Here is a 17,280-nt window from a genome sequence, read left to right as displayed (position 1 = left end):
ACTCACCTGTTTTCTTTCTGAGATAGTTCCTCCTTTTTTTCTTTGGACAGTTCCATTAAATCTTCTGTTTTATCTCTGAATTTAAAAGAAATCTCAAATTTCATACACCAAATTTATAAAAGTTGTTAATGAATCAAGTTATATGAAACTTAACTTTAAAAAATAAAAATAGAAATGTTCATAACAAATACCAACCAAACAGCTGCTATGCGAAACAATGTCCACGAGTCAAACCATAAACATCTGACCATGTGGTCTTATGGTATGGCTTTACAAAATACTGAAACTTTTCCAAATGTGTTTACAGAGTTGCATGAAAACATTAATGAAAAATTAAGGTAATACAAGAACATTAAAGTAATTAAATGTTCATATTGGATCTTTAATCCAGTATAAACATTTTGATTATTTCTTCTTCTACTTCTTAGAATTACAACTTCCTATCCAGGTTTTAACTTCCAAATACTAACTTAGCATTCGCAATAAACATTACAACATTGACTTTATCCAATTCAGTACTGTAGTACTTATGTCTGATTAAAGAGCAGTAAAAAATCATTATGCTAAGTAATTCTCTATTCATGCATTTTACATAATAATCTGTACAAATTTCATTCAACAAGAACTTGCACTTGCTAATAAAATATCTAACTAGACAAAACAGAAAATACCGAACTTCCTTTGCTTTGAACAAATTCCATTATTTCGTATAGAAAAGCAATTTATCATTGTTTTTTTTATACCTGCTTTTTCTATACTGATGTGTTGAATGAGATTTCTCTGGGCTGTTTTCAACAGATGTATGTCCTTCTTGGTGCCATTCCTATTTGTTTTCAGATAAGATACCTTTACTCCATGTCTTTGCACATCAAACAGCTGTAAGATGTTTAGTTTATGGAGGACATAAACAATGTCTCTACTGCCTAAGCTGTGTCAATGCAAAGACACATGAAGACAAGTGCAAGCACATTAGGCAAGCTTCTATCAGTTTCCACTTACAAAATTCCACTCACAAAGCCTTGCTCAACCTGAAGTTAAAAGAAGACACTTGCCCAAAATGCCATGCAACAGGATCAAAGTTGAAACTACATGATTGTGAAACTTCTTAACTTTACACCCATGCCTGATCCCACCTGAAATAAAAACATTTGCCATTTCCTTATTTATAATTTGAGTTAACGAACAGAGACACTAACCTGTAATATATTACACTTCCTGGTTCACACATTGCTTGGGGCCACATATTAAAGGAGGTAACCTGAGGATTCCAGTCCAATTCAGTTTGAATCCCCAACACAGGAATATCACAAGGGAATGTGCCACGTGCCTGCCCACAGAAATAAAAGAAAAATCTTCAATTTCTAACAATATTTTACAAATACTAAGAAAAATAAGCAATAAGATTCTGTATGTGTAACAAATATTCCATGCAGACACAGTGAGTAGATCATAAATGTTGAACATTTTTAACATTATAATAGAATATAACACTATTACAAAATGAAATAAGCATGTCTGTATGTTTTCACTTATTATTATGACTATCACAATCAAAAACATTTAATGACTTCCAAAAAGTAAGCATTTAAGTATTTATAATTTTTGTATCAGTAAGCAAAAATTGAAAAGCTTCTACACATAATTTAACAATTAAAGAAATATTTTGAAGTTTTATAAATTGAATTAATGCAATTAAAACTATTTTACATAATACCAATATTCACCAATATTTGGCAATGTCATCTTGATCATTATTATCAATCTACTATTAGGGATATCTCATTGCACTGTGCTATATCTCTTTTCTTTCAGAGCTTTCCCTTCTGAAGGACAATATTTAAGATATATTTCCTCCACATTGTTTAGGAAGAATGACACATTCATATAAAAGCACCAATCCATACTAACATTCAGAGATGCAGATGGCAGCAGCAACAACAATTGAAATGACATTGAAGAAGGCAAGGAGGTTGTGAAGACAGAAAAGGTGGTACTGATGATGAGAATTCTTCAAACAAAGGCACAAACCCTTAGCTGCTTTCAAGCATGAAGAAAGTTATTTATAAATCCATGTCCAAATTGTTTAACCCTTTAGCATTTAATCTGGCCATATCTGGCCCAAATATTGTACCCGATTTGTGTTGAAACTGACCAGATCCAACCTCTTGCACCTACCTTACAATGTCATTCTAAAAATATAGAAACATACCATTGGAACGTTGAAGCTACAAGATGATGCGTGATTAACTCAAACCCACGTGAATACATTGGATAAATAAATCTGAATGCTAAAGGATTAACTGACCTCAGGGGATTTGGCTATAGATAAGGCAAAGATAATACAAAAATGAAAATTATTTTAACCATTGTAATCACTAATTAACTTTGAAACTAAAACTTTTTTTAATGATAGCATGTCGGTTATAAAAAAAATAAAACTATTAAAATGAAAAATTACTGACCTTGGCAAATTCAATATTTTCTTTCTCTATACCACTAATTTCATGTAACTGAAAGTAGGAAAGAAAATTTGTTTTATAAAACATTTAGTAAGTAAATAATTGTCAAACAAAGGAACAAAACCCCGAGTTGCTTTCAAGCCTCAAGGCTGAAATATATAAAAGAAAATTTAGTTAACACTTTCTTTTATGTGTACTAAATGTACTCATCTTTTTTTTTTTTCCTTCCTAAGTTCTATCAACCCATATTCCAGTGAATATAACAGAATAAGAAAAATGAAAGATTTATCCAGTCATAGTGAAAAATGTGATATGTTAATAAGAAACTCTATTCTTTAAGTCAAAAATATATTTGAATTAATACCACATGTAGAGTTAGCTTTTGGTAATTGTCCTTACGTAAACTGTACAAAATCAGGTTATTGCATTTAATATTATTCATCAAAGTATACATTTCACAGTCTCCATTTGGATTTTAAATATTTTTATCTTTGTAATGTAAAAGCAAATACTGAAGCCGACATTATACAACCAAAATAAATATTGCATTCAGAAATGTTAAGAAATCAGAGTTAACAGATTAAATGAAAGATGTTACAAAGAAAAATATTTCCTAACTAGAAACAATAAAAATTATTCTTCAGTGGCTTACTTTCTCTCGTAGATGGTCTGTTGTATGTTGTGATAAAACAACTTCTTGGAAGAGATCCAACCGATAAGTAGATGTCCGCCATCGCCGTGCAAATAGTGATAGTTCATTAGCAGATTTAACTTGATCGGGGCCTATTATTCAATTTTAAAAAATAGTTAAAATTATATATATTAAAACAAATTAAAAATCATTATTTGCACTGTGTACAGTGCAAATCATTTTTTACAACATTCCAGCAGATTTGAATGAAAATATGTTAGTTGCTGTCGTGTACATCACAGGAGAACAACTTCATCATTAAACACATTGTTGCACATGGGAATTGTTGTTCTCCTACGACAAAGACAATAGTGATTCACATAGCTGCATTCAAATTTCACAGAGTGTGTATTAAAAATAAATATGCAAATCATCTTTATTAAAACAATTATATGTTAAAATATTTTTCTTCCTGCAGAGCTTTATCAATTTGTTTTTATTCAAACAAAAGTGAAAAGAAAATGAAAACAGATGTTAATTGCAGCATCTTAAATCAAGTAAAAATGGGTAACTATGAAAATCACATAATCTGTGGAGCATGCTTAAATATTTAATAGCCAACTCAACAGATATTCATTTTCATAAGCTTTACAGGAGAAACTTTCTCATAAGGATGATGCATTTTTTTAAAAATAAATATTTGAGATAACAAAAGAGTGTGGTTTTAAATAAGTTGGACAATTGTTTAACCCTTCATAAATATATTAGGTTGTAAGCCATGCAACACAATCTTATGCAACATGAAGTACAAAGTTGCCAGCAAAGCACTTAGAGTGTTTGGGTTTAGTCCCGCTGCATGTCACCTTGAGTAAGTGTCTTCCATTATAGACCCAAGCCAATGAAAGCCTTATGAGTGGTCTTGATAGATGGAAATTGAAAGAAATCTCTGTGTGTGTGTGTGTGTGTGTGTGTTTTCCCTTCTTACTTGTTTCTTTCTTTTCAAAGTTTAATATTGGTTGATATTTTTTCAAAAGAGCATTTTGTTGAATTCATTTTTTTTGTTTTTCAAGAAATTTTTTTCCCATAAAATTTCTTCCTTTTTTAAATCATATTTTTTAAGCATTAAATTTTCATAAAAAAAAAGCAAGTACCAGTACCATCGTTAGCCCGTTATCATACGGTTTACACCTACATACCGTGGTGGGGTGATGGTTGGGTTTAATGGCTTTTGAGTTATTTTGCACACAGAGGGACAGACAAACCAATGGAAACAGAACCTCCTTCGTTAGCGGAGGTAATAATTTATTATCATTGCAAGAAAAGAGAGCGGAAAATGAAGGAATGTGAAAATCGAAAAGTTGCTGACGTGTCAGTTTCAGCCATTCCAAGTTGACGTGAAACGCTCCTGTCTTGATTGGAAAAGGCTGAGCTGACTACAGTATCTAGTAAATCGTTACATGGCTTAAAAAATAAGATTACTTGGCACTTATGGAAAAATGTTGGTGGGTGGAGTATTTGCAAGCATTCTTCCAAATGTCAATTAGCATGGCAAATGTCTTGAATTTGCAAAAATATTTATATCTTTAAAAAATATGTATTATTATGTTTGAATGAAATTGCGATAAAATTAATGGAAGTAAAAATTTAAATTTTGATTTTTCAAAAATCGCCAATTTTTTGCCATTCGATAAAAAATTTTATAAATGAAATAATTTTAAATGCAAATTCTAAAAGAAACAATATAATTTCAAAAAAATACATTTAGAACTATTAAAAGTAAAAATCATCTGATATTTAATCCAATATAAATTACTTCTTAAAAAAATTTTTTAAATTTGCGCTTAAAAGACATTCCAAAAAACGTTTATGGTAGTGTCGGGGTTTCTGTCTTAGTTTTTATTTATGGCAGTGTCAGGGTTTCTATGTTAGTTTTTATTATATTAATATTAATTATGACCTGCGGTGGGCTGGGCCACAGTAATAACAATGAAAATCGATAGACCTCTCACATAACACAAAAGAGCGTATTAGGTTTGAGTGGCTGAAAGAAAGTCAGAAAATGACAAGGACACGAAAACGCAAACAAAATTTTAATTAATGAATTAAAAATAAAATTTAAAAAATACAAATTGGACTATTACATGAGTTAGTTCATATAAATAAATAATAGGGCCTGGGCGTACATTAGGCATTTATAGACGAGCATGTCATTCGAGGCTCTACATTTTGTTGAGACTCGCACTCAGCCATGCTTGTCTAATATATAGAACTTATTGGCACAAGCATGGCTATGTGGTTGTTTGCAAACCATGTAGTCTTGAGTTCAATCTCATTACAAGGTACCTTGGGCAAATGACTTCTACTATAACCCCAGACAAACCAAAGTGAGTGAACTTGGTTAATGGAAACTGAAAAAAGCCAGAGTGAGTGTGTGTGTATATATGCCCTTGTCTTAATAACCTGTGATAATTGTAAACAACCATCACTGTCATACAAACAACATCATTTGTTTCCAGTCTTCCATGTAAAGCATGTCTGGCCATTGGAAAATATTACTTTGCTTAGAAACAGATAAGGGTTGGCAACAGAAAGGCAATTTTGAATAATAGAATGAATTAAGCTTATGAAGTTACCTTCCAAAACTTCCAGAAAAATTTCCCAGTGAGTATATAATGAAATGTCATCATCATATAATTGATTGTCTAAATAAACTGCACCAGGATTTTTCCAAGATTTCTTTCGTAAACGGCATCTGATTATAGCAAATGGTGAATAAAATTATTGGTGAAAGGAATTGTTCAAATTTATGCATAAGTAAATTTTTCAATGAACATTTGAAAATAAATACATATCTTAGAGATAAGAAAATCCTACTTGAAATAAATTAGTCCACTATGACAGAAGAAGCAAAAACAGAAGAAAAGATTAATCAAAAATAAGAACATTCAAAACTGTTCACAGAGAAACCTTGATTGCCAAAATTTTATAAAATCCCAAAGTTTAACAAAAAGCAACGGAGCATATTTACCACTGTCCTATACTATTTTATATTTGGATTTATAAACATTTCATCTGCCCAGTCACACTGATTTTAGATATAGATATGAATTAATATCACTATCTCTTTTATTCAAAGCGTCCTCATCTTGAGAAATAGCATTGTCTTGGAATGAAGGATGACAGCTAAAGAAGTGCTACTGAAATATGAGACTGAGCCAGCAACTGATAAATCCAACTCCACTCAGTTAACTATTTCACCTGGAGATGCTAGTCATCATATCATCATCATCATCATCATCATCGTTTAACGTCCGCTTTCCATGCTAGCATGGGTTGGACGATTTGACTGAGGACTGGTGAAACCGGATGGCAACACCAGGCTCCAGTCTGATTTGGCAGAGTTTCTACAGCTGGATGCCCTTCCTAACGCCAACCACTCAGAGATTTTTGCATCTGAGAAAAATTACCATTTTTTTCACACTAACAACATACAGCATCTCCAGCTGGAAAGTTTCTGCAGTTGTATCTATGTTTCCCACATCCCAACACAAAAAGTTTCCAAAGTATCTACTGAGCATTCTCTTTCATAACGGCAGTAGTATTTTACAAGGTTATACAAACATTCTTTAGAGCTAAAGTCCAATGTCCTTGTTGTAAAACAGCTGATTCCAAACCCATTGTTTTGTTTCTGAGAATGAATCTTATACTATTCAATGTTATTTCAAAAATAAAAGAGTCATTATCAAACTTTTCTTTCAGACCTTGAAATTTCTAGTCAAAGAATGTGACTTCCTTGAAGTAACATTCCTCAGGAGTTTTAAGGGATTTAGTTGGCTGGTATTTGAAAGGCACAAGTTGAAGTCTCACAAAAACCTCATTCACAACTTAATTTATTGTATCTTCATAATTGTCACAAACTGCAGTAAATTTAATTATTTTGTAAGACACAATGCTTTGAAGGGCATATAGTCTGTTGCCATTAGGAATGTAGCAAGAAAACTTTCAAACCAATGTTTGAATACTGAAGAGAGCAATACCAATAAAGAAATTGTGCTGAGAGTTTCAGGGCACTGAACATTCCATATTTGATTCATCAAATAAATTGTAAATCATCGTTTAATAATGCTAGGTTTCAACATCTGGCATAAAATAAGGTGGAGCATCTATTCATCATGTGATTCATCAATTATCAAAAGAACAATGAATCGAAGTAACATAGTTGATTAGGAAAAAGCCGACCAATTCGCTGCTGTATTTGCAAGAGAAAATTTTGGAATAAGCTAGACCAATCCAAGGGACACAACAGCGTCAACACTTTCACGTTCTCAATGAATAGTTACAAATAATGAAACACCAGAGAACATTTTGTAGATGAACAGTATTGAAAGTAAAAGTTGACAAATACAAAGATGAAAAATTAGTGAAACTAAAACAAAATGAAAAATGAGTTACTTTCAAGTTAGATAATGGCTTTGTCTTTCATTAACAATTCAAATGCTTCATAATTGAGTTCTTTTGAAAGTCACTTGTCATGATTAATAGTGACTGCTAGTTCTGAAAAACTTTCTATATTTTTACAAATAATTTTGAGATTTTCACATATTTAAATTTTCCATGGGGTTTCATCAATCGTAACATGTCAACTAGTAGGCTGATATTATCATGCTAGATTCTAAAATTACCCAATCTATAGACAGATTTTAATTACTTAAGCTTAATATTGTTTCAATGGAAAACTTCTATGACTAATAAGGAAGATATATATGAGATGAAGATATATTATAAAAGAAAAATATAAGATTTAAACATAAGTTTCTAGAAATGATATTATAAACGTATCATAATCCCCATCTTAATGTCCACTTTCCATGCTTGCATGGGCTGGATATATATTGAGGAAAATTTTGTCACATTAACCCTCACATTTTTGCAAGTTGAATAATATTGCAAAACTAAGCATTCAAAAAATTTTAGGAAATAAACATTTAATGGCTTATGTCTAGCCTACCAATATTAGAACAAAAGTAATGTTATACTTTACACAAATATTAATGATTATTTGAACATAAAGTTCAGCACTTGGCATTGACTTAAATAGTTTTTGAAGAACTCACAAAATAAATGTCTTACCTTGAAAGAGGTATGTCTAAATTGCACTGCTCTTTAAGTTCAGCTAATATTTGCTTCTTAGATTCAAGGACACTCATCCGCTTAGCAAATATTGTTTCAATGAGAAATTTACAAGGCTAATGAAGAGAATAACAATATTATTTTTACTTGGGAAAATAAATAAATAACTGATATATAGTAAAAACCTCTTATTAGAATGGCTATTGTTATCAAAGTTAGCAGGGATTAAATACACTCAGAATATTGTTACATCCTTTGCCTAAAGTTATCTGTTGCTTATCTCAACAAGTGGCTTCCAATGAATTACACATTTTAATTCTTTGTACAATAATTTTCTTTTTTTTTAAAGTTAAAAAGCGTGGGCTAAGTTTTTGAATAGCTGCATTTTTGGATCGAGTATTTTTACATCTTCTTGTGAAACAAATAATGGTATAAAAATGAAACAGAAACGTCACCTATTTCAGCAAGACAGATTTAATATAGCAGAGTAATGGGCAATAGTTTAAACAAATAACCTTTTAGCCTACAGTCTAGTCATACCTTCAATTGATTCATAACATTACAGAGTACATATCATTAATTGTATGCAAGTGTATTACTGTTTACATAGGGAACTAAAAGTGGCAATATAAAGTTATATGACAAAATCTTTAACCCTTTTGAGATACAGTGTTTTGGTATGTGTAGCCAAAAAGACCAAAATATTTTTTCTGTTGAGATTGAAATTGATGCATGCATGTAGAAAATAAAGGATAAAGTGCCTGAAACTATTTTATTAGTATGTAAAACTATATATATTATATAGTTTTATATTATATCAACTGAAAGACAATCTCTGATTGGCTATACACAACACATTTGTTTCATCAGGCTGATAAATTGGCCCCAAAGTCTTTTCAGCTTGTATCACTAGGGCCAATCAATTGGCCTGAGTGTCCCAAGAGAGTTAATAATACTAATTTCCAAAATAATCTGATTCAAATATCTTTATTTTTATTATATTAAAATTCAGATATAGGAATTAGTTTAAGAGCTTGCAACTCACTCTAAGAGTCTTTTTTTGCACTTCTGAGAAGTGCTATCCATTTACAACAGAATTTACAGATAAGAATTTATTCAAGATGAATAGCATTAATAAGATGTCTTTCTAAAAACAATAGTTAAATTTTTAATTTTTAAAATTAATATTCTGTCTAAATAAATTGCAATATCAAATCGAAGTAAAAATCTGATATATATAAATGAAATAAACAGGAAATTCCTTTTTCAAAGATAGTGAAGTGATATATATTTATATATATATATATATATATAATAACTTACCTCAGGTTCATCTACCAATAACTGATAAACTTTTACACGATACTCGCCAGGCCGTAAGGCACGACCTAATTTGATATTCAGCTATAATGAAATTAAAAAGACATTTTAAATATTCTAGATATTTAAAAAAATGCAAACAAAAATGCTCGTGAAGTTAAAATTCAAAATACTTTTGACCTTCTATGACTTTGAATAGTTGCCTATATTACTAAGATCCTCAAAGTAACTGTGATCCCTAAGCCTGACAATCTGTGTGTAACACACACACACACACACATATATATATATATATATATATATATATATACAGAGAAAGAGAGAGAAAGAGAGAGAGAGATAATGCTAAAACCTTGGAATTAGCCTTCCTGTTTAGATACAAAAATATTTCAAACACTATCAGCTCAAATAAGGGCTACATCAAAATACTGCTCATACATTTGGAATAGCATGCACACTGACGAACATGCACACTGACATTGCACATCCAGCAAAGCATACTAGCTTCATTTCTTTCAACCCTACACATGTCCTTGGCTGTCACAGCCCATGTTTCACTGCCATATAGCATAGGTATTCACACACAGGCATCATACAATCTGCCTTCCACTCTGAGGGAGAGACTCTTTGTTGCCAGCAGAAGTAGGAGCTCTCTGAACTTTGCCCAGCCTAATCTCATTCTCACAGCCATACTCTCGGAGCATCCACCTCTGCCACTAATTTGGTCACCTAGACAACAGAAGCTATCTACTACCTCTAGCTTACCTGCCTGGCAGTTGATGGAGTCTATTTTCTGTACATTTTCAGTGTTTATTGTACCTGTGCATCTTCCACATACAAAAGCTAGTTTCCCTATTAACCTTCCTCTGATATTGCTGCACCTCCAATGTGTCCAAAGCTTACACTGGGTGCATTTTATGGAGTTTCTACCTACACCATTTCGACAGATCAAGCAGGGCCATAGAAAAAACATCATTTTAATTCCCACTTTTCCCATGCTTGCATGGGTCAGACAGAATTTATTGAGGTAGATTTTCTACAGCCAGATGTCCTTTCCCTATTTCCAAGCTAAGTACTATTTCCCCAATTATCTTAAATCTTGTTCTGGTAATTTCAAAAACAAAAAGATAAAACTTTCAGTATAAGTTGTAATAGCAACTGATTCCAGAATCAAAATCATTTAACCTTTAATAGTCACCTTCTTATTACTAAATTTTAACTTCTGCATTTATTTTTTTTTTTATAAAACAACTTTAAACATTTGATTTGCAATTTTGAAAAGTTAACATTATTTCTTTAACATGAAAATAATGCTGAAATCTATATTATTCACAAACACTACAATACATCTGAATATCAAAGAAATATTTTTAAATAAATAAATAAATAAACCTTTCCATCTTCAAGAAATGACAAATTCTCATTCAGTTGCGTACTTTCAAATTCTTGATTGTTAGAGTAAACTTTGAAAACCTATTGAAATGAAAAACATAAGATGTTACTTTAGAACAATAAACTAGAGCAAAAATACTTTCAGCAATCTTAATATTAAAATAAATCTACTTTCAGAACAACATGTAAGTTTGTGTGCATGTGCATGTGTGCACACACATATGTTCCTTATGGATTTAAAAACTGAGTTGCTGATTTTGATGTATGAGAAATAAAAAGATTCGGTAATCTTTCAGCTACCGAATAAAGTATGTTTTTAGCACAACTCTTTTTTACTACAAAAATAACCTCAAAAATGAGGTCAAGTCACACGATTTTGAGGTCATTAACTAAAGGAGGCAACTCTGCCTGAACAATCTAGGTAGAGTTTTACCAGGAAATGAAACTTCAAAGATATACCATCAACTTTGTTAGTATTGTTTAGTAGATAATCTTTTAATGTGAAGTGTGTTTGTCTGTGTTTTGTTTAACTCAGACTTGCAGACTCATTGCATAGTTTTTTGGGGGGTTTTTTCTTCCTGAAATACTGTAAATGTGTCATTCTTTCGATGAAAGAGAGTGTTTTAAGAGAGATTTGGTTGTTATTTGCAATAGCTTAAGTTACCACAGACATACTTCTGTGTGTGTGTGTGAGTGTGTATGTGTGTGTGGTGTGTGTGTGTGTGCATGCGTGTGTGTGTGTGTGTGTGTGTGTGTGTGTGTGTGTGTGTGTGTGTGTGTGTGTGTGTGCGTGCGTTTTTGTTGTGATGTAAAAAATACTTTTTCTCAGAATATTTTGCACAATTTTTTAAGAGATGTGGACATCTTTCTTACTGCTAACCATTGTTAATTGTTGGAAATAGATTGAGATGTACATATACTGTTATCATATAGAGTGGAAGTTCAATACGAAGTTCTGAACTCATTATCTTGTGGTTAGTAATCCAGTACCTTAAATTTGGAACCATTAAGTCTTTGAAGGGGTATCACCTTCAAAAATTTAATTGATCATACTGACCTCAGTACATATTTCAATCTGACATTTATTTTATAGATCTGACATTTATTTTATAGATCTCTGCTTGATGATCTGCTAACTTTGAAACATAGTGGGACACAATAATCGATTTAACAACAAATGTAAACACACACACACACACACACACTAGGTGCAAGACTGACTGTGGTTGAAAAGTATGCTTCCCAACCACATGGTTCCACGTTCAGTCCCTCTGCATAGTACCTTGGGCAAGCGATTTCTACTATAGCCCTAGGCCAACCACAGACTTGTGATTGAATTTAGTAGATGGAAATTGCAGAATTTAATATCAGAATTTCAAAACAAAGTTATGTGTTTTAAAAATATAGTCGTAAAAACTACAAAATACTTAATATAAGAATATAAAAAGTTATAATACTTACTTTAAAATTTTCAGAAGATAATCCAATGTATGGTTCCAATTCTTTCTTGAAATCCTCCAGAGTTATTCTTTTATCGACATTCACAATCAAAGCTTGAGACATAAAAACAAATACATATAAATTATTGTTGTATATGCATTTTTACCAAAGATATAAAATTTGAAATATGGACTAGTCATAGGCAACAGGACAGCAACAATGTCTACGTATATAACACAATCAGTACTTACAGATGAGCAAAATGGCCCTATCTATAGTACATTTGCATTTACTGATGCAAAGAAAGAGGCATAGAAATACTTCAAAGGGTTACTGAATGAGTTGGGTAGAGAGAGTGAGAGAACTATTACACAGACACAATAGAGAGAACAGCCACTGAATTTGATAGTTATAATTGAAAATGTGATTGACTGAGGGAGGATATGAAGATGGGGAAAACAATTGGACCACCAGGGATAGTGTGAGATGTTGAAAATATTCAGCAACATAGGACGTGTGTCACTCACATAGACAATCAAATTGTAAAGAGATATACCATACCCAATAACTAGCCTAGCAGTATTAGCAACTACAACACAGGCAAAGGAGGTGCTCTAGAAGGAAGAAACAACCAATCTATCAAACTGGTAAACTCAGTTATAAAAGGAACATGATAAACTTATAGCACAACCAGTAAGAAAGAAAATTGATTTGAAGGAGATACAAATTAAGTCTGTTCTAAGACAAATGTTCTTAATAATGAAAAACTACTGACATTCTTAGCTTAAAGTAAGCCATTAGCATTTGTCAACCATGTTTGGTAGTTAAACTTCCACTGATTGACTTGTGAAAGCAAATACTGACAAGCTATCAGCAAGGTGAGAGTTAGCAACAAGTTCAATGATAGTTGTCAATGAAGGTAGTTGTAAAACAGGGTTCATTTATCAGCTTCTGCATATTTATTACATAGTTTTTCAGGTCAAAACAGAGGAGTTTAAAACTGATTGCTCATGGGAACGCCTCTATTTTGATGGTTTAGTTCTCATTGTTGAATATGTAAAAGAATTAGAGAAGAAATTCCAAATGTGAGGCAAAAAGTCTAGAATCAAAAGCTTCAAAGTAAACCTAACGGGAAAGAAGACATGCTACTGTCATGGAGATGGCCATGCTCAATATGCAGAGAAAGAATATGTAGGAATGTCATATTCATGAAAACTGTATGCACACAATAACTTCACAGGCAAGCTGACAAAAGAAAGAATTCACCTGCAGCAAATGCACAAGAATATTTAGCAGTAAACACACCCATAAAATAAATTATTCTTTCAAGAGCCTGAGAAGAAGTTGATAGCTTCTCTTACCTCATTAACCTACTTAGTAGCAGAAGCAGGTATGCCTAGTTGCGAGCGCAAGAGCAGGGAGTGCACTGGCTATAACTTCTGTTAGCAACAAAGAGATTCACTCTTTGAGTGATGGAAATATGGTATGATGTTCAGGTATGAAGTGCAATGAACATTAAATGAACAAGATCTACAAAGGCTCAAAAGAAATAAAACAAGCACACTCCATTGAATGTGTAATGTTAAGTGCATATGAATGCTGGAAGAGAAATGAACTGAAAGAAAAACTGGATGTATTAAGAATTAGATGTAGCATGCAATAAAGAAGGCTCCACAGGTATGGATAATTGATATATATGGAGGATAACAGTAGTACCAAGTGATTTAAGTGGAATAAACCTGCAGAAGAGGAAGATCAAAGAAGTAATAGTGAAAGCTTATCTAAAGAAGTTAAAATTTAAGGAGATGAGAAAGAAGTGCAACAGTAAAACACTGTGCTGGAAAAGACCAGCTCAGTTAATGCCATTATGCAAAACAGAGGTAAACATGACATTTATAGGAAGAGGAATTCAGGAAGTTGTAACAGTTTTGTTTTCCCAAAAATGATGAAAGATTTATAAAACAATTCAATTGTAAAACAAGACCAGATCATGCATTGAGTTCAAAAAAATTATTGCTACACATGAGACAAAGATAACATTTATATTCAAAAATAGCATAGTTTGAAGTCATAATTTCTGCTCTGCAGTTTACATATATCTTCATCTATAGAATGGTAGTGTTGTTTTTTATTTTCTATAAAAAAATTATTTTTTACAAATGTGCTTTCTTAACATTAATCACATAATGACTAAGTCAGAATGAAATCAAGGCTTCATAAAGACAAAATCACACAAGCAATTTTATGCTTTCCTCAGGGATTCAACACAATCACTAGAACAAATTTTAAATTCATGAACATGGTTAACACTTCAATCTGACCTTCAACTGAGTTGATTAAAAAATCAGCTTTCAGTCATTGTGAGTAAATCTGAAGTAGTAAAAAGAAAACATTTAGTCCACTCGTATCAGACATACAAACCTGAACTATGCAAAGCTTGATAGTCTTAGAAAGGAAACAGAAATCTCAATATATCCAACAAAATTCAAGGAAAGATCATATCTTTTTAAGACTGTCAAAAGCTATGAACCGATCTGCTTTTTTTTTTTTTTTTACATAATGAAATATTTATCTAAAATAATGCATCACTTCTTTGGCATTTAAATCAACTACTCTGAATGTTAATTTTACTAATCAAAATTCAATAAAAGTCAACTCAAGAAATTTTAAGGCTAATGTTGATGAATTAATCATGACAAATAATATACATGTGAGTCCTACAGTCAAAATACATAATAACCACCATTCACTTTTATACAGATTGCACTCCTGTTTTTTTTTTTATTTTGCAATAATTAATCTACATAGTCATAGTTAACAATTTGTTTTGTTTTGTTTTTTTGTTGTTTTTACATATAACTTCCACTTAAAATTTTCAACACATGCATATTTTTTGCACATGCAACTGAAGTGACTATTAATCATATACACTCTTTAATTTAGGCCTTAACCCCAAACTACCATGGTTTCAAGTTTCTAAACTGATGTCAGCTACACCTGTCATGGTAAGTTTTTATATGTTAATGAAATGAATCCTGCTCAATTATATAGACAAAGAAAAGAGAACACCGCATTAGATTAGAACAAACAGAAACAAAGTAGTGATAATTTAGCCATATTTATCAAAGTAAAATAAATTTAAATTTAAATTAATCAATCATAAATTACAAAGGAGTTAAAACATAGTTACTTACTTCTTTGACCAAGAGCATCTGTATTTTCTGTTGCTTCAAAATAGTGTCTGTATTCCTCATTGTCCAATTCTTTATCAATACATTCATGGTTACAAATGCTATCAGTATCTTTTTCACATTGAATTGATGTGTTCAGTTCACAATTCTCTTCTAGTGACTCTAAATTTAAAGCATCATTGGTAACTAAGTCTTCTTTACCACCCCTGCTGGCTCTATCAGGGCCTATAACATCAATATTGCTTTGGCTAATTTCACTGGCCCAGTCATCCATAATCATGTTTCCCAGAGGGATGGGTATTGTGCACCATCCAGTAATATCAGAAGAAAACTTATTGCAATTATTTATGTCCTCAGAGTTATCATCTCTGTAATTTGGAGTTAATGGACTAATAACTGGCATGCTATCAACTATCGGGGAATTTAATGGACTTTCATCCATTGATTCCCGGCCTGTGGAAGGACTAGCAATGTCATCAGTACAATAAGACACAACATTACCACTATCACTTTGTGTGTAACCTGTTTTCGAAAGACGGAAGTTTAATTGCTGCATTTTTGTGTGTATTATATTGCTTCCTGTAGTTAATGGTAAATATGTCTTTGATTTCGTTGTAGAAGAGGTATTTGATCTGATGATTGGAGTGGTGCCATCAATTTCATGAGGGCCAGACGCTCCATCAGCACCAATCACAGCAGCAGGATAAGCCGAATTGTCATCACAGCAAGAAATTACGTCTCTTGTATACTCTTCTTTTCTATAATCGTTCTTGAAGTTCTTTACAGGAGATCCAGGAGAATCATCACCGTTGCTGGTAGCAGAATTATTTTTTGAGAATGGCAAATAGTTGGCATAGTTCTTATAGTCTCCAACTTGCACTTAAAAACAAATAAAAAAAAAAAAGGAAAAATTAAATAAGAATCATAAAAAATAAAATTTGTTAAAAACAAGTAGTGATGAACATTCTTAATAGTTAAATACTCACTTTTGGATGGTATATTCATGTAAATTCGAATGGTGTTTTGATGTCTATCTAGTAACTTGTAGAATTTACTTCTTGTAAAAGTCACATCAGAATCTTCACTACCTGAATATTCTATGAAAACCTATTGCCACAAAAATAAAACAAAAACAATATTTTATAGTATTGCCCTTGTGTAAGAAAAAGAAGTTTAAAATAGTCAAATAAATTTTAAATCAATGAAATTATTAAATCAATCGATAATAAACCAACAATTTAAGGTAGATTGTATGATGCACGTGTGTGAACTGCCATGCTACATGGTAGCGAAACATGGGCCATGACTGCTGAAGACATGCGTAGGCTCAAAAGAAATGAAGCTAGTATGATCCACTGAATGTCAGTGTGCACACACAACAGAGTGTAAGTGCCCTGAGAGAAATGTTGGACATAAGAAGTATCAAATGTGGTGTGCAAGAAAGACGACTGTGCTGGTATGGTCATGTGCTACGTATGGATGAGGAGAGCTGTGTGAAGAAGTGTAACTCCCTAAAAGTGGAAGGAATCCATGGAAGAAAGAGACCTAGGAAGACATGGGATGAAGTGGTGAAGCATGACATTTGAACATTGGGCTTCACAGAGGCAATGACAAAAGACTAAGACCTCTGGAGATATGCTGTGATTGAGAAGACCCGGCAAAGAAAGTGAGATCACAGTTGTAGCCAACCCCAGTGTTGCATAACCAGCCATTTAAA

General features: G+C 32.1%; 1 protein-coding gene across 3 annotated transcripts in view; it reads right to left on the bottom strand.

Annotated features, from left to right (window-relative positions):
• Positions 1-17,280, bottom strand: part of LOC106879034 (ubiquitin carboxyl-terminal hydrolase 47) — a 90,325-nt gene that overhangs the window by 3,866 nt on the left and 69,179 nt on the right. For all 3 annotated transcript variants that reach the window (XM_014928439.2, XM_014928438.2, XM_052967394.1), the window contains 11 exons: positions 16,550-16,670; positions 15,567-16,442; positions 12,394-12,485; positions 10,933-11,013; positions 9,544-9,624; positions 8,221-8,336; positions 5,724-5,842; positions 3,112-3,242; positions 2,463-2,510; positions 1,197-1,327; positions 7-75 (listed from right to left, as the gene is read on the bottom strand). In XM_014928439.2, the coding sequence (XP_014783925.1) occupies positions 7-75; positions 1,197-1,327; positions 2,463-2,510; positions 3,112-3,242; positions 5,724-5,842; positions 8,221-8,336; positions 9,544-9,624; positions 10,933-11,013; positions 12,394-12,485; positions 15,567-16,442; positions 16,550-16,670 (1,865 nt within the window). The remainder of the gene's footprint in view (positions 1-6; positions 76-1,196; positions 1,328-2,462; positions 2,511-3,111; positions 3,243-5,723; positions 5,843-8,220; positions 8,337-9,543; positions 9,625-10,932; positions 11,014-12,393; positions 12,486-15,566; positions 16,443-16,549; positions 16,671-17,280) is intronic.

This window comes from Octopus bimaculoides, chromosome 1 (assembly GCF_001194135.2).
Source record: "Octopus bimaculoides isolate UCB-OBI-ISO-001 chromosome 1, ASM119413v2, whole genome shotgun sequence".
Taxonomy (NCBI): domain Eukaryota; kingdom Metazoa; phylum Mollusca; class Cephalopoda; order Octopoda; family Octopodidae; genus Octopus; species Octopus bimaculoides.
The sequence above is the reverse complement of the archived record's forward strand: the minus strand, read 5'-3'. Positions and strand labels throughout refer to the sequence as shown.